Source organism: Rhincodon typus, chromosome 10 (assembly GCF_021869965.1).
Source record: "Rhincodon typus isolate 14 chromosome 10, sRhiTyp1.1, whole genome shotgun sequence".
Classification (NCBI taxonomy): domain Eukaryota; kingdom Metazoa; phylum Chordata; class Chondrichthyes; order Orectolobiformes; family Rhincodontidae; genus Rhincodon; species Rhincodon typus.
Genome location: NC_063341.1, coordinates 63,030,481 through 63,049,083, shown reverse-complemented (window position 1 = coordinate 63,049,083; position 18,603 = coordinate 63,030,481). Strand labels below are relative to the sequence as shown.

The 18,603-nt window shown below is 39.8% G+C and overlaps 1 protein-coding gene across 2 annotated transcripts; it reads left to right on the top strand.

Annotated features, from left to right (window-relative positions):
- Positions 1-260: 260 nt before the first annotated feature.
- On the top strand, positions 261-17,638 carry LOC109924358 (holocytochrome c-type synthase). 2 transcript variants are annotated; one of them, XM_048601786.1, is made up of 8 exons: positions 318-395; positions 6,137-6,183; positions 7,217-7,360; positions 7,820-7,971; positions 8,490-8,638; positions 9,678-9,797; positions 14,074-14,160; positions 16,790-17,638. In XM_048601786.1, the coding sequence occupies exons 3-8, from the start codon at positions 7,249-7,251 to the stop codon at positions 16,989-16,991; spliced, it is 822 nt and encodes a 273-aa protein (XP_048457743.1). In that variant the 5' UTR covers positions 318-395; positions 6,137-6,183; positions 7,217-7,248; the 3' UTR covers positions 16,992-17,638. The 2 variants fall into 2 exon arrangements, with proteins under 2 accessions (XP_020379954.1, XP_048457743.1); XM_020524365.2 differs by lacking the exon at positions 6,137-6,183 and having other exon boundaries at positions 261-395.
- Positions 17,639-18,603: the final 965 nt, after the last annotated feature.

The following is an 18,603-nucleotide window of genomic DNA, read 5'->3' as shown; positions in this document are numbered from 1 at the left end:
TTCATCAGTGACCACAATACAAATGTGCCTTAGCTGCAAAGTGTTTTCGAACACTTTGGGGTCATGAAAAGCTAATATAAAGGCAAGTCATTCCTTATTTGACCGTTGTCCTAATATCATCACATCTTTTAGGAATACATTACTTTTCTCATCCTTGCAAAGTTGCAGTGATCAGCGGGAAAGGTTTGCACTAAAGCGATAGTTGGTTTCGCACTGACACCTCTACCTTTCAGGCTGGAAGCTGGCGGTTGGTCAGTGGGCGGAAGGGGCGGTGCCTGGGAACAGGAAGTTACATCACTGGAAGGCGGTCTATCGGCCTAACGGCGCGGAGGGTTGTGGGAATGGGTATCGTGTTCACCTTGAGGAGAGTTCGAGAAGCGGCGGTGGGACAGGAGGTAGGTTCCTTGGGGGGCGGGGATCAGGTACGGCCTTCGTCTACTAGGCTGTGTACAGGGGTGAAGGATCGGGAATAGGAGACAGTCCCTGGCTTCCTACCACAGTCTTCCCTCCATTTTCTTTCCCACCCCTGCCCACTTACTACTCTCCTCTTTGGCCCGTATATACCCCCTCTCTTTCCAATAAATCCCCCTATTCTAGCTAGCTACCCCTTTTTTGCCCATCTCCCGCCCCCCCCACCTCCTACCCCCACCCCCGAATCATGCCTCCCCTTCCTCTGTTACATTGCAGATTGTTCTACAAGTGGCTAAACGTGTAGTTACATAAGGTTTGGCTTATATATGTGAGGCATTCCATTCTTCCATAAATGGTGTGAAGTGCTTTGATTATATAACTCATTACATGAAGCCAGTAATCACTCCAGGAACTCTTGTGTTTCTCCACTTATTTGTGAATTATATCATGAGGAACAATCCATTTAGCCTATCTAGCTTGCTCATGAATTTTATGGGCTATGCTTCCTTTTTTAGCGGCCATCAACCCAACTGGAGAGCAGCACTTGCTTTAGATTTTAAGAGCTAATAAGGTATAATTCTTCAAGGGTGTATATTAAAAAAACTCGAGTGGTCCTAAACCTGTTGCTTTTGGTCCTAAGAAGTGCCCAGATTATCTTAAATCTTAAGGTGTGTTAAAAGTTTGAGCAACAAATGAAGCTAGCTGTTTTATGTCGCTAGTAGGGTTTTTCTACTAACAGCAAGCTACCATCAAAACAATAAGATATTATCTATCTCAGAACCTACAGTTAGCTACGAGAGCAAGTCAGACACTAGGAATCATGCAGCGAGTAACTCTTCCTGATTTTCCCAAAGCCTGTGCACCATCTACAAGGCACAAAGCAGGAGTGTGAGAAATACACCCCACTTCCCACGATAAGTGCAGATTCTACAGCACACAAGCAGCTTGACACCATCCAAGATACAGCAGCATATTTGATTGGAATTTATATCTACAAATTAGGACTCACTCTACCACTGGCCCTTGAATACAGTAGCAGTAGTGTGTACCATCTATTTTTATTGCCTCATGGGACATGAGTGTTGCTGGACGGCCCATCCTTGGTTGTCCTTGAGAAGGTAGTGGTGAGCTGCCTTCTTGAACTGCTACATGCTAGTGTGTGTGCTTAATGGTAGGAGACAGAGGGGGATGGTGGTGGAGGATTGTTTTCAGACTAGAGGCCTGTGACTAGTGGTATTCCACAGGTGTTGGTACTGGATCCACTTTTATTTTTTACTTTTATAAACAATTTTAATGAGCAATTAGGAGACATAGCAAGTTTAGGGATGACAGCAAAATTGGTGATCTAGTCGACAGTGAAGAAGGTTACCTAAGATTACAGAGAGATCTTGATCAATTGGGTCAGAGGGCTGAGAAGTGGCAGAAGGAGTTTAATTTGGATAAATGGGAGGTATTGTATTTTGGTTAAATAAAAAAGGGCAGGACTTGTACAGTTAATGGCTAATTTGTGGGCCCTGGGTAATGTTATAGAACAGAGGCGCCTAGGGGTTCAGGTACATAATACTTTGAAATTTGCATCACACATCGACAGGGTGGTGTCTATAGACAGAAAGCGTTTAGCACACTTGTCTTCATTCCTCAGACTTTTCAGTATACGTGTTGGGATGTCATGTTGAGGTTGCACAGGACATTGGTGAGGTCTCTGCCAGAGTACTGTGTGCAGTTATCTTATTAAATTGAAGATGGTTCAGAAAAGATTTACAGGGATTTTGCTGGGAATGGAAAGTTTGAGTTATAGAGATAAGCTGAAGACAAGTGAAACTAGGTTGGTTTGGGAACATGGTCAGCATGGACTAGTTGGACGAAAGGGCCTGTTTCCATGCTGTATGACTCTGTGCTGTAGGTGGACCCTTAGGGAGGGGATTCCAGGATTTTGACCAAATGACAGTGAAGAAATAGCGATAAGATTTCCATGTCAGGATGGTGAGTGATTTGGAGGGGGGAACTTGCAGTTGGTGGTGTTCCCATGTATCTGCAGCCCTTGTCCTTCTAGGTGGAAGTGGTCATGGATTTGAAAGGTGCTGTCTAAAGGTCTTTAGTGAATTTCAGTAGTGCATTTTGTAGATTGTGCACTCTCCTGCTGATACTCAGCATTTATGATGGAGGGAGTGGATGCATTACGTTGTGGTGCCAGTCAAGGTGGTTGCTTTGTCCTGGATGGTTTCGAGCTGCTTGAGTGTTGTTGGAGTTATACTCGTCCAGCCAAGTAAAGAGTATTCCATCACTTTCCTGACTTGTGCTTTGTAGATGGTGTACAGGCTTGAGCGAATCAGGAGGTAAGTTACTTACCGAAATATTCCTAGCCCCACATCTGCTCTTGTAGCCACTTTATTCATATGGTGAGTCCAGTTGAGTTTCTGGTCAATGGTAACTAGAGAATGTTGAAGGGGGAGTATTCAGTGATGGTAATGACATTGAATGTTATGGGGTGGTGGTTAGATTGTCTCATGTTAGAGATGTGTGGCGTTTATGTGGTGTGAATGTTTCTGGCCACTTCTAGCCTATGCCTGGATATTGTACAGATCTTGTTACATTTGAATGTGAACTGCTTCAGTATCTGAGGTATCATGAATGGTGCTGTACGTTGTGCAATCTTTGGTGAACATCCCCACTTCTGACCTTTTATGATGGACAGGAGGTCATTGACGAAGCAGCTGAAGATGGTTGGGCCTCGGACATTACCCTGAGGAACTCCTGCAGAGATGTCCTGGAGCTGAGATGAGTGACCACCAACCAAGCCATCTTCCTGTGTGCCCTGAGTTTGCTCCCTGATTCCCACTGCTTCCAGTTTTGATAGGGCTCCTTGATGTCAAGGGCTGTCCCTGTCACCCCACCTCAGCTCTTTTGTCCATGTTTAAACCAAGGCTGTAATGGGTTCAGCCTTGGTGGGCCCCAAACTGTGCATCACTGAGCAGGTTGTTGCTAAACAGGTGACGCTTGAAAGCATTGTTGATGACACCATCCATCACTTTGCTAATGATCAAGAATAGACTGTTGAGGCAGTAACTGGTTGGGTTGCATTTGTCCTGCTTTTTGTGTACAGCACCTGTCTGGGTAATTTTGATGTCAGTGTTGTAGCTGTACTGGAACACTTTCAGCAAGGGCTGTGGCAATTGTGGTGCACTAGTCTTCAGTACTGTTGCCGGAATGTTGTCAGGGCCCGTAGCTTTGCAGTATCCAGTGCCTTCAAATGTTTCTTTCACATGAAATGAATCAATTTGGCTGAAGACTGGCATCTAAGATGCTGGGACCACTGGAGGAGGCTGAGAGGGATCAACCAATCAGTACTTCTGGTTGATGATTGCTGTGAATGTTTTAGCCTTTCGCATTTATATGGTGGATCTTCAATCATTGAGGATGAGGATATTTCTGGAACCTCTTCAGTGAGTTGTTTAATTGTCCACAACTGTTGATGACTGGATGTGACAGCACTGCAGAGCTCATCTGTTGGTTGTGGGATCGCTTAGCTCCATGTATCACTTGCTGCTTATGCTGTTTGGTATCTTGACCAAGTTGATAACTTATTTTTAAGAATAACGTGTGCTGCTCCTGGCATGCCCTCCTGCATTCTATGTTGATCTAGGCTGGTCCCTTGGCTTGATGGTGGTAATAGTTGAGTGGGGAATAAACCAGGCCATGAGGTTGCACATTGTGTTGGAAGTATGATCCTGCTGCTGTTGATGGCCTGCAGCACCTTGTGGATGCAGTCTTGAATTGCTAGATCTGTTTGAAGTCTGTCCTGTTTATCACAGTGCTACACAACACAATGGAGGGTATTTTCTTTGTGAAGATAGGACTTTGTCTCCAAAAAATTGTGCTGTGGTCATTCTAACTCATACTGTCATGGACAGATGCATCTCCAGCAGACAAATTGGTGCGGATGAGGTCAAGTATGTTTTCCCCCCTGTTGGTTCCCGCACCACCTGGCGCAGACACAGTCTTGCAGCTGTGTTCTTTGGAACCTGACCAATTTGATCAGTAGTGCTGCTGTTGAGCCACTTCTAGTGTTAGATATTGAAATTCCCCCTTCCAAATTTGTGCTCTAGCCACTGTCTGTGCTTCCTTCAAGTGTTGTTCAACTTAGAGATGTACTGATTCATCAGCTGAGGGAAGAGGGTACGTGGTATTTAGCATGAAGTTTCCTTCCCTAAGTTTTACCTGATGACATGAGACTTCATGGAGTCAGGAGTCAATGTTGACTCCAGGGCAACTCCCTCTTGATTGTATGCGACCGTGCTGCCAGCTCTGGGTGGCCTGTCTTACCAGTGGGACAGGATATATCCAGGGATGGTGATGGTGGTGTCTGGGCACTGTTTATAAGATATGATTCTGGGAGTATGACTCTGTAGGCTGTTGCTTGACTAGTCTATGAGACAGCTCTCCCAGTTTTGGCACTAGCACCCTGATGTTATTAAGGAGGACAATGCACGGTTGACAAAGCTGTTTCTGCCGTTGTCATTTCCGTTACCCAGGTCGATGCCAGGTGGTCTGTCCAGTTTCATTTTTCGAAACTGGTAGGCAATTTGAGGGCAGTTGAGAGTCAATCACATAGCTGCGGCTCTGTAGGCCAGATCAGATTTCCTTCTCTGAAAGACGTTGGAAAAACCCATCTGGTCCACCAATAATAGATGGCGGTTTTGTGGTCATAATTAGTTCCTTAATTCCAGATATATTTTGTTTATGGAATTCAAATTTCACCATCTGCCATGGTGGGATTCGAACCTGGATGGCCAAAACATTAGTTGAGTTTCTGATTTAAAAATCTGACGATAATACCAGCGAGCCATCACCTTCCCTCCATTTACAGAATACACTTCAGAAATTCACCAAGACACTTTGAACTGCACCTTCCGAACCCATGACCACTGTCGTCTAAAAGGGCAAAAGCAGAAGATACAATGGGATCACCTGCAAGCTTCCCCTCAGAACCTGCCACCATTATGACCTGGAATGTTCCTTCACTTGTCATTGGGTTAATGTCCTGAACCTCCAACATTAATAGCATTGTGGGTGTACCAATACCAAAATGAAGTCCACTGGTTCATGAAAGCAACTTACCATCATCTTCTAGAGGGCAATTAGGATGGACATCAAATGCTCACCAAGCCAGCAAAGGCCACGCATGTGGAATGAATAAAAAAGAATGCAAATGAATAAGGTAGTATAGGAATTTCAGTGCTTTTGTGATGCTAGAAATGTAACTTGTGTATATATACCAATGACCATTACAAACAGCCCTAGTTTGCAGAACGCAGCACTGATGTTCCCTCTGAGGTTCTGCACATGCCATTTGGTGTGTCAATGAGTATGGACCTTGAAACAAAATTGGAGCGAACATAGCTTTACGGTGTTGAGCATTAGATGTGATTCTGTAATTGGTCAGCATTTGCAATATAATCCTGTGTGTGAGAAAAATTATGCTGACTACCAGTTGGGAATTATCAGTCATTGTAGTGTAGTGAAGTAATTCTGAAGAATAGTCACCGGACTCGAAACATTAGCTCTGTTTTTTTTTGACCATAGATGCTGCCAGACCTGCAGAGTTTCTCCAGCAATTTCTGTTTTTGATTGTTTCAAATCTCTAGCATCTGCAGTTCTTTGTTTTGTTGTGTTGTGGCACTTGCATGTATTGGAATATTAATACATGGTACCCTGTTTTTTGCAGACAGAAAATGTACAAACACTTTGCGTGTTTCAACTCAACAAAATAAGGTACAGGCATTCTATAGTCCATCTCGCAGGCAATGCCTTGACCTATCAGACTCAGCCAGCCTTGTTTAAAATTTGAAGCTTGCAAGCTTGCTAGTTGACTACCAGGCAACATTAACTAGTGCATTCTCCATAGCATCATCTCTACCAGTTAGAGTTTGCTTGCCTCACATTCAGCAGCTTCCTCCTATAATATGTGTTGTTTTTCCTATGGATTTCTTATGAATTGTCTTAACGAATACAAGATGAAAAGCTCTGTCAAAAGCTTTCAGCAGTTTTTATGATATATAGTGGCCAGTGGAGGTGCCAGTGATGGACTGGGGTGGAAAAGGTCAAAAATCACACAGCACCAGGTTATAGTCCGATAGGTTTATTTGAAAACACTAGTTTTTGGAGCTCTGCTCCTGTTTTCAAATAAATCCATTGGACTGTAACCTGGTGTCATGTGATTTTTGACAATGTAGTTCCGAGTCGGCATGACTAGAATGTTTTCGCTAAATCATGATAAAGAAGGACTTCCATCTTGTCAGCATCTTTTAATATTATCAGGGTGACCCAGAGCACTTTAGCCTCACTCCTGTATACTTCAAACGTAATTTGTATTGCAGTACCAAAAGATGTGGTACATAACCTATAGCAAGATCCTCTGCTGAAATGGCTGGCTGGGATAGATAATCTGTATAGGTATGTTCCAATCAACTTGTTCAGAGATGTTATTACACACCCCTGGAGCAGGTGGGACTTCAACCTGGGTTTCCTGTCCCAGAGGTTGAGACACTATTACCATGCCACAAGAGCCCTGAATAATCTCTATATTACTGGTATTGATTGAAGGATGCATGTTGGCCAGGATGCTGGGAGAATTTCCTTGCTCTTCAAAAACTTTGATAAAATATTTTGCATACAATATAAATACTGACATTTTGATTCTTTAACCATTGCCATGTAGACCCAACAGTATTATCATTCATTTTACAGTGGGATGTTGCTTGATCTTGTTATAGTTAGTTTTTAAAGGGCTTATTATGTTCTGCAGCAAATACTCAACGCCTTAGCTTATTTGAAACGATGGGGGCATCCACGTCAATGCTACCGAACAATGTGCAAGCAGATTCTGTTGCTGTTACAGCACAGGCATCACCACCACCAGAATGCCCAATGCATCAAGCCAAGAAGGAAGGTAAATATTTTGAATTCATTGGAGTCTGTTCTGGTGCCCTTTACCTCAAGCTGGGGAACACAAAACACCATGCTCAATATTAAGCAAATTTTGGGAAAAATGGCATACATTATTTTTGAGAAGTTTACAATGTATTTTTAAGATGAATTCACCCGAGTGTTTCTAGAATAATGGCAACTGGTTTAATTGCTCTAAAATTTATCACAGCAGAAAATCCAGCGTTGGTAGTTCATACTTCTGTAACCATTATTGTTACATATGAATAAGTACTTTTAAACTCATTTGCCTGGTCATTACACTGAATAGATTTCCTCCTTTGCTGAATTTGTAACTTTTAACTGAACCAAAAATAACCCTTTCTACTTGAATATGAATAGCAGAATCTCAAGGTTGTCATTGTGAAATAACATTGGTGCAGTTAATTGGAATTGTTCATTCTTTTGCAACCTGTTTTGTCAGGTTGTCCAATGCATCAGGCAACAGCTGCCTCAATAGAGAATGCATCTTATCCTGTGCCTGCACATCAGGAGAGGGCATACGAATATGTGGAGTGTCCTATGAAAGGAGGTAACAGACCACAAACAGAAGATGATATTGATCCCAGTAATATGGTAAGTACAACAGGATATGATGTAATCTTTTAAATGCTAACATCTGTGTTTCTCCACTTTGTGAATTAGCATGTTTCACTGCTCTTCTTATGGAAGTTTCCAGTATGTTAAAGCATTTAGGCAGATTAAAATGCTTGCTAATATTTTTAAAAACTTTATCAGATAAGAATATAATAAATTACTTATCAAAATGTGATGCTTTATTTCTATCTGTATGTGATTATAATAATTGGGGCAACTGAACCTTGAACTTAAGGTGTTTGATCTTGGCATCTCAAAGGAATGTTACATTGTGACATCTATGGAATTAGCAACCTCTGTGCCATAAAACTGAAATTAGCATTAAAACAATGTGTTTTGCCAGGGCTTTTTGATTTTCAACTTTACCTGTTCAGATTCAGAACTGTGAAATCATTTTTTTCTGTTGTATTTACCTTTTTCAAAAAAAAATATGGTTTCCTGTTTTTTTTTCCAGGAGGGCTAGTCAGTAGTTATACGTATATCCCTTTGTTTTGTAGATGCCACCACCTAACCAGACGCCTTCACCAGATCAGCCATACCCACTTTCTCTCGTCAGAGAGGAGTCTTCTATTCCAAGGACTCACTCAGACAAGCATTGGGTATACCCTTCAGAACAGATGTTTTGGAATGCAATGATCAGAAAAGGGTAAGCAGACAAAGACCTGCTGTTAAATAAGCATGAATAGTATGAGGGAAATGTCATACAGCATGGGTATCAGATGCCATTATTATTGTCAGACTTGTGTTAAGTAAGGGAATGCTTCTGACAGTTACTGACACTTGCAGATTAAATTCTGTTTCTCTCTGTGGTCTGAATCTCAGCTTCATTGTAGAAATAAATTATTGAAAAAAATTGATTTTGTACTTTCTCTGAAGAACTCTAAATGAAGGGTTTGCAGGTGGAAGGATTAAAACTGAGTGTGTGGAGTGACGTGTAAGCGACCTGTACCTCAGTACTACCCTTCAGTTACTTTTTCCTCATGTAGGAGATGAGGATACAAAGACAGGACTGTGGGCTTAGCTGTGATGCCTTCATCAGCAATAGTCTCTTGGCACTTACTTCCTATACACTCATAAAGGCAAGTGGAGATTGCTGACACTCAGAGAATCATAGCCCTACAAACATCTGGAGAAGAAATTAAAAAATACATGGAAATGTGAACTCTTTATCTGTGTTGCTAGAACTATGTTGTAAATACAGGTAGTTCTGCTATAATGCATGTTTCGTTAACACAAATTGGCTGTAATGCAATTGATGAATAGTGAATGCTGTTTGGATAGCGCAAACTTTCTGCTGTACAAGTATAGCAATTTTCTATAGTGATTTCCCTATAATGCGATTTTCTATAGCGTATGTTCACGCGAGAGCACAACTATCGCATTGTAGGAGAACTACCTGTAACTGAAAATAGTTTCCTTTGTCCCATTATAATCTATCCTAGCTTTTATATTGCTCAGCTGTCTTAAATACCAACTTGTAATTCTATTTAATGAATAATAATGTAAAGTGTCTGTCTATTATCACTGTTGTATGTATAAAGGGTCACCAGTTTATATTCATACTTTGGCATTCATTTCACTCGATATGATGTTTGTGTCATTCTCGGGAAAAATTGATTATTTTGTTCAATGACAAAACATTCAATGCCATAGTTTTAAACTTCTTATTCCATACTATTTTACAGGTGGCGTTGGCGGAATGAAGACATTTCAGTTGAAGATATGTCGAACATTGTTAAGATCCATAATCAGAACAATGAACAAGCCTGGAAAGAAATACTGAAGTGGGAAGCACTTCATGCCAAGTTAGTTCATAGCTCATAATGGATGCATTTCTTGAACAGTAGTTCAGGTTACAAAATGAAGTTGCAGTGCATTGTGCTCTGATTTAATTGCATTACCATTTCACTTGATTAAATGACACTTGGAAAACTAAATACCACTGATTTTATCTTTTTGGTTACAAAAGTTCACACCTGTTCGGTATGCTAGTTATTTTTAGTTGCCTGTAATAGGTTTTCTTTTACTTCAAAGTGTCAGTGTGGGCAACAAAAAATGAACTGCTACAGATTTTATTTTGGAGGCAAGAACTTTGGTGAAGCTGATGTCGATATGGGTGGAGGTGCATAAGTGAATTTCCCACTTTGAGCCTGTTGCGCCACTCATTAAGATTTAAGGCTGATCTTTGCCTCAGCTCTGCTTTCTTGCAGTATCCCTGTATCCTTTAGTTCCCTGAATGTACAAAAATTAATCAACCTCTGTATTGAATGTTCTCATTGACTGAGTATTCCTAGCCCTCTGGGTTTGGGAAGTCCAAAGCTTCACAACTCTTGAGTGAAAAATCACATACATTCTGTCCACTGAAAAAGACCCTGATCTTCCAGTTGCCTGCCACTTCAACATACTATCTTGTTCCCTGGCCAACATCTGTCTGCAGGCTTGCTGCTTTGCTCCAGCAAAGCTTGGTGCAGACTGGAAGAACAGCACCCCATTTTCCACTTGGGAACTCAACAGTCTTCTGGATTCAATATCAAGTTCAATAGTTCTAGGGTTTGAGGCACCTTCTCCCATGTCCTTACTCCTAACCCCACACATTAGACTTCTTCATCACACGGTCTGCTATTACACATAACCCATTGTTAGCCACTAATAGTCCTCGTTAGCAGTTATTTCTTTTCCTAGGCAGATCGTTATCCACCCCTTTTGTCTGTCCATCCGTTCTTCTCTCTCTTTGGGCTCTATCTTCACTTATTGTTTACTCCAGAATCCCCTTGCCCCACCCTACTTTCTGCATAAAAACCAACATTTTTCTCGCTACCAGAGATAAGTGTGGAGCTGGAGGAACACAGGCCAGGCAGCATCAGAGGAGCAAGAAAGTTGATGTTTCGGGTCGGAGCCTTTCTTCAGAAATTTCTTGCTCCTCTGATGCTGCCTGGCCTGCTGTGTTCCTCCAGCTCTGCAGTGTTATCTCTGATTCTAGCATCTGCAGTTCTTACTATCTCTTTTTCTAGCTACCATCAGTTCTGAAGAAGGCTCTCTGGACCAGAAATGTTAACTGATTCCTCTCCACAGAGGCTGCCAGACTTGCTGAGATTTTCCAGCAATTTCTCCTTGGTTCTAAATGGCTGACCACTTATGCTGATGCAGTAATCCCATGTTCTAGACTACCCATCCAGTGGAAATGTTTTCTCAGCACAAACCCTGCCAAGCCTTGATGTACTCGACCACTCATAATAGGACAATCCCTTGTACTAGGGAAACAGTCTGGAGAACCTTTGCTCTCTTTGTGCAACAATATACCCTTCCTTGGGTAAGGAGACCAAAACCGTAATCAGAACGCTAGTTGTGACCTCACTAATACTTTGAATGTGCTCAGACTTATCTAATTTCACGTTTTGATTCCTCTGCCGCATTCCTGCCAACTTAATCTGCATTTATCCCTTTTCAGATTCTGTACATTCTTGTTGCTTACTTTCCCATCCAGCCTTTTCTTATGAGCAAACTTCAAAATGCTACCCTGCGTTCTCTTGCCTATATCATTGATACAGTTATTATTTGATGCCCATATCCTGATCATTGCTGTACCTTGCTAGTTATGGCTCGCCAACAGAAAATATCCTGTTTATTCCTACACTCTGCAGTTTTCTATCTGTTCACCAATCCTCAATTTGTCTCTCTCTCTCTCATCCTGACCCACTCAGCTCAATTTTACACAACATACTACTCTGCTGTAGAACCTAGGTATTTACGTTGCTTCTTTGATTGAGTGGACTTTCTGCTCAGCAGTTCTTTTTGTACGATTTCTCCTGTTTTCCAGAATATTTAAGTGAAGTAACATATTACTATCTGGAATTAGTTGCAGTATTGAATCCCATCTGAAAACTAATGTCTTGGCAGGGACTGAAATTGGCTTTCAACTTTGCAACTGACTGACCAGTCAACATGTTCTGCAGAAATGCATTTATCTCACACTTGGTTTATTCATCATGCTCTGTTTTTGCTTTGTCTCAGCTGCCCAGGTACACCTTCATCAGCTGTGATGTTGAAATCTAGTTTAAAATAGCATTGTGATAGAAGTAATGAAAAATCGGAAGAAAATGGTCTTGATTGTTTTGCTGACAAATGGCTTACTTAAATTATTCCACTGTAAAGGCATTTTAAGAAACTATTACAGCGTTCCCAACTTTGTTAATGTCAAATTATTCAGAACAATAAGTATTTTTCAAATGTTGAGCTACATTTATAATCGTCATTACAAGATATGCTGTTATTTATTATTAGGTTGTAAAAATGTAAAAAGAATAGACTACTCAGCCCTTCAAGTGTATTCCACTCAATATGATCATGGTTGACCTACTTTATCATCACCTTTCTGCACCACCTCCATGTCTTTAATTCCCTTAGTATCCAAAAGTCTAACAACTTCCATCTTAACTATACTCAATGACTGGACCACCATGGCTCTGTGGGATGTAAAGAATACTAAGACCCACAACCTTTTGAAGAAATGTCTCTTTATCTCAGTCCAAATAGCTGACCCCTTATTCTGAGATTGAACCCAATATCTAAACTCCTTCAACCAGTGAAATTGTATTACCAGCATTCACCATATCAAGCATTTAAGAATGATGTATTTTTAAATTAGATCACTTCCTAATATTCCAATATTGATCAATTTCCATTTCCACTTATTCATTAAATATGGTACGTAACCTTGTTAGTTTGAATTTTCGTTCTTGATAAAGTTCTTGATTCTTTTGTTCCATCATTTTCTGTTTTTTTGTTGTTGAGTACTTAAGCAGTCTGTGATGCAAAAAGCCAGCCAATTCTGAAAACCGAAATGGGGCTTTATTTATCTAGTTTTCAGTCATACAGAATTGATACCCCTGTAGGGAATCTCGATGTTCACATTATTTTTGAAGTTTTGTTTTAAAATTCCAGAATAGTAGCAGACAGTTGTATTATTAAATTTAAGTTTTTAGTTGTTCTGGGACGTTGAAGTTACTAGCAGGACCAATATTTATTGCTTGTCTCTAATTGCCTTTGAGAAAGTGGTCACACACTGTCCTACCGAACCATGGCTGTCCGTGTGATGTAGGTACACTCTCCGTGCTTTTAGGAAAGGCCTTCCAGGACGTTTGATTCAGAGACAGTGAAGAATTTCCAATTGACGTGCCATCCTGACTTGGAGTACTTGCAAGTGTGAGGTTCCCATGCATCTACTGCTCTTAGTCTTCTAGGTGACAGAGGTCATAGATTTGTAAGAAACTTTTGTGAGTTGCTGTAGTGAATCTGTAGGTTGTACCTTCTGCTGCCACAATGTGGGATGCCAGTCAGTAAGGCTGCTTTGTCCTGTATTGTGTTGAGGTTCTTGAGTTGTATCATTCTGGCATTCCATCACAATACTAACTTGTGGTTTTGTGGAATCAGGAGATGAATTAGCTGCCATAGAAATCATGGCATCTTGACTGAAGTATTGAAGGAACTGGTCCAGTTTACCTTCTGGTCACTGATGATCCCAGGAGGTTGAAGGTGGATATTCAATGATGGAAATGCCATGAGAGGTTAATAGGAAGTATTCCTTGAAGATGGTCAATTCTTGGTACTTAGTTTTAAGTAACAATTCCACCATCCATTAGCCCACACTTAATTGTTTTGCTGCATGTGGGCATGGACTTTCCAATATCTGAGGAATAAGTTGGACTGTGCCCTGTGCAAACATCAGTGTGCATCCCCATTTCCGATGTATAATGTTCCTAAATTTTCATAGAACCTTTGCACTGCAGGTAGTTACTGGTAAACCTGTTTGTTTGAATTCACTGGCTTTATGGTACAGTGCAACATATGATGGTGTCATTATGGTGAAGACCTGAAATAATTAACTTTGTTGGAACTCAGTCACATCTTAAAATATATTCTCTTTGTATTCTTCTAAACTGCTACATGTTCTGTTGTAATTTTATCTCTAATATAACTTGAAGTTTACCAAACATAAATTCAGTAATAAAGCTGTAGGAGCAAAATTGATATTAATTTGGTTATGTTGAGAATGTTTGATATGTTTTTGTTTTGATATTTTAGAGAATGCCCCTGTGGGCCTTCATTACTCCGCTTTGGGGGAAAAGCTAAGGAATATTCACCAAGAGCTCGGATTCGTTCTTTAATGGGGTATGTTTTGAACATGTTAAGTCCTATTTAAAGTGGCACACTTTATTTTAATTTGGCTTGGGCATTTAACAAAACAAAAACTTCAAATTGTCAGAGACCACATTAACTCTTTGAGGATGTAAATAAAGTGCATTATGGTGTTTTTAGGAGAAAGAAGGCCTTCGTGATTGGCTGGTATGTATTGTGTATGCGCGTGCGGGTGCAGTTGGGTGCAAGAGAACTTGGTAATCAACTAGTTTAAATCCTGCCATAGTATAGGTCAAAGTAAATTTCCTTGAATCCAGCCTAGTCACACTGCCAGTTATATTTGTGTTAATGCTATTCTTACTCCTCAACAATGATACCATTAATCTGCCTACACCTGTGACATCTTCCTTTAATTAGGCTTTGAGGTTAAGAATTCCCTTTGAGGTTGGGGGCATCATATATATAAACCATTGTTTTACCATTGTTTAGTCCTATAATTGTTATCCACTTAACTATTTTATATTAAATGTGAGTGAACTAAGTCAGGAACCATCATGAAGTACATTTGTACAGTTCATTTCTGTCTTCCTTCCCCTTTTCAATATGTAGTGACTGCCATCTGGTGGAATTTTGAATGAACTGCATTGGCAAAAGATGACTGAAAACTAAGCAGAACTCTGCTCAAGATAAATATTTATCTTTTCATGCTAATTCTTTTTGTACTTCACTACAAAAATAATTGCATATATAAATTTTAAAATTAGTACAGATTTGCATAATTATTTTACTCGCATGTGAACAATTTGCATCTGTGAGGTTTCTTTGTTTAAAAAAGTCAAACTGTTCATGACTGATAGATTTACTTGGAATGATGGAAGAATGGATTGGAGAAGAGAAAATTAGCCTGATTGAAGAGCTGTCTTTGGGAAATGTTTTAAGAAGTGAAAGAGGGGGAGAAATAAAGGCTGTAGAGGAGGAGTTGGCGGAGAATGATGCTGAGCTGACTTGCTATACCATTTTGATTGCCAACGTAATGTCACATTTTTAGCATTGATAGGTTGATTAATATTAGCCTGAATGACAGGTTTTCTGTCATTCAGGCTAATATAGGGGCTAAATGTCCTAATGCTGTCGTTACGTACACCCTCTTGTGTGTCAGTCATAACTCATTTGGTAGCACTTCCACCTCTGAATCAAAGTTGTGGGTTTCAGCACTTAAGTACCAAAATCAAGGTTGGCATTCTGGTGTAGTACTATGCAGTGCTGTCCTACAGAGGAGGCATAAATCCAACATGCCACCTGCGCTTTCAGCTGGATGTAGATCCCATGGCAATATCCTGAAAGACAAGATAGATGGCCCTCCTCATCCTTTATTATCAATAAAAATTCTGATCATTGCCGTCTTGGAGTTTGCTATGCATGAATTGGTCTTTTCTTTATTACAGTGTAGACAAACAGGAGGCTGGAAGATCACAGCAAGCCAGGCAGCATCTGGACGAAAGGAGAAGTCATGGGTATTACTCTTCGTCAAGACTGGAGTTGACTTCTCCTTTCCTCCAGATGCTGCCTGGCTTGCTGTGTTCTTCCAGCTTCCTATTTGTCTACCTTGGATTCCAGCATCTGCAGTTTTTTTGTCTCTTTGATTTACTACAATAGTGACTATACTTAAAATGTAATTAATTAGCTTAAAGATTTGAGATGACCGTTGGTTCTGAAAGGTGCTATATTAAAAGTTGGTGGATGCAGATCTTTGATTTTTAAAGCATAGGTGATGGTTTCTGGTAAGCAAGGGGGTGCAAAGTTATCAGGTGTAAATGTGAATGTGGATTTGAGGTTACAATCAGATCAGCTGTGATCTTAGAGTCATACAGCACAGAAACAGACTCTTCGGTCCAACTAGTCCACGCGAACATAATCCCCAGCTAAACTAGTCCCACCTGCTTGCTCCTCGCCCATATCCCTCCAAACCTTCGTGTACTTAGCCAAATGTCTTTTAAATGTGATTGTACCCACATCCTTCACCTTCCTCAGGAAAGTTCATATGTTCATATTTACTCTTCTGTTAAAAAAAAAAAAAATTCGCTCCTTTCATCTTAAAAATGTGTCCCCTAGTCTTGAAATCCCCCATCCTGGAGAAAAGACAAGTACCATTAACTCTATATGATAATGAGGGGTATAGATAAACTTCTAATGAGGTCATCTCTTGACCTCCTACACTGCAGTGAAAAAAGTCCCAGCCTATCCAGCCTTTCTTTATAATGCCAATCTTCCATACCTGGCAACAAATTGGTAAATCTTTTCTGATCCCTCCAACTTAATAACATCCTTCCTATAAGTATTAAATGACAAAGCAGGCGAGAGGAGCCGATTGGCCTGCTGCTTGTTTATTTGTATGCTAAATGGTGCTTAAAAGGAGTAAATTAATATAACTGGCTCAAAAAATGAGAAGGTATTGACAAAAATCAAATATTTTTGAGTTTCGTCTCAAGAATTTGGTGTTTTATATTTGGACCCCAAGATATTTAGGTAAGTGAGCCATTTAGACAGTCTAGACATTAGTCTCAAGGAAAGTAACCAAAATTAAATTGTAAAATTATGCATGTATTTAATGTTAATTTTTTGTAAACTGACTGATATCTCAATTGTTTTAAAACATTGTTAGGTATGAACTACCTTTTGATCGACATGACTGGATTGTAAACCGCTGTGGAAAGGAAGTACGATATGTGATTGATTATTATGATGGAGGCGAAGTTGACAAATCAACATTTCAGTTCAGTGCTCTGGATGTGCGTCCTGCTCTTGATTCCTTTTCTGCAGTGTGGGATAGAATGAAAGTGGCATGGTGGCGTTGGACTTCATAACGTTTATTTAAACTGTAGCATTTACTACAAATGAACCCATGGATGTCATAATCTTTAAATGTTTTAAAATTAAATTGAATTATCTGCACATTAGAACTGAGCAAGCTGCACTTTGTACCTGCCATTGTCCAGATATCACATGCTTAAAAGCTTCTGACAGCTTAAAAGCTTCTGACAACTTAAACCAACTCTCATCATTTCTGTGCATATGGTTTGTTATGGAACAAGACTTGGCATATGATCGGTATTATATACATTCTGTTGTATTCTTTTATATTTAGCTGTTGTATTTGCTGATTGGGAATAATTAATCAATTAATTTATCTTGAGCATTTCCTTCAGGGAATTACTTTTGTTAGTCCTAATACCTCTATATTCCAATGTATTAATTTGAAAAAGTGTTAAATTTGAATATATGTTGACCAGCTTGATGGAATCCTGGGGTGATTGCAACCATTAGACTTTTCTTGTGCTTTCAGTTGAGTAATACTTAAACTATGATGCAATATCGTGAGTCCAGTGTGCTTGCTCTTTAAGGCTGAGAAGCAGCATGTCAGAATGAAGGTGGGGGATGGACTAATTATATTAATTTTCCTGATGTACTATAGAACTGAATGATTGCTGAAAAATAAAGATACAACACCAAATTCTTACATTAGCTTTCCATTAAACTGGGAGGTACTTGCTTAAAGATTCAAAAAGTCATTTTGCTAGTTTTACTTGATGTATTTTTTTGGGAGTTCTGAGTATTTTCTTAATGACAGGCAGTAGACTTGATAATGTCTAAAATGGATTTCCCATTACCTGATTACAGTAGATATTGCAGGGGTTATCTAGTGCAAACTAGAATCGTAGTCAAAACCATGAAGAGAAGTTGTTCTAATTTTCACATTCCTACTTAGATAAACATCTTATTAGAAAAATGGTCAAGGTAGCAACTATGCTGAAATTTTGACTTTTTCACTAATATCCAAACTTATTTTCAGGGAAGAGTCATGTTAGACTAAAATTGGTATGCTCTTGTTAACATTTAGATTAGGTAACGAACTTGCACAGCGCAAATAAATTTTTTTAACTTAAATATGAAAACAGTTTTACAAGTGTTTCCATGAAAAACTTGAAAGAGATTTTCCCACAGTTAATGATTAAACATTAGTACTTTAATCTTAATTCTATGCGAGATCCAAAATAAAACCAAGAGCTGCAAATGCTGAAAATTTGGAAAAAAAAATGGTTATAGAAACTCAGCAGCTCTGGCAATATCTATGGAGATAAAGCAGAGTTAATGTTTCAGGTCCAATGATGCCTCTTCATAAAAATCCATACTTGGTGCTGCTGATCTAATGAAGTCTACTGTGGATAAGTGTGAGGTTATCCGCTTTGTAAGCAAAAACAGAAGGAAAATTAATAAGTGAATGGTGGTTGATTGAGAGAGTCTGAGATGAAGCAGAATCTTGGTGTCCTTGTTTGCCAGTTGCTGAAACTAAGCTTTCAGGTGCTGAAGTAGGCAAATAGTATGTTGGCCTTCATAGGGAGAGGATTCGAGTACAGGAACAGGGATGTCTTGCTGCATTTTTACAGTGCCTTGGTGAGACTGTACCTAGAATATTGT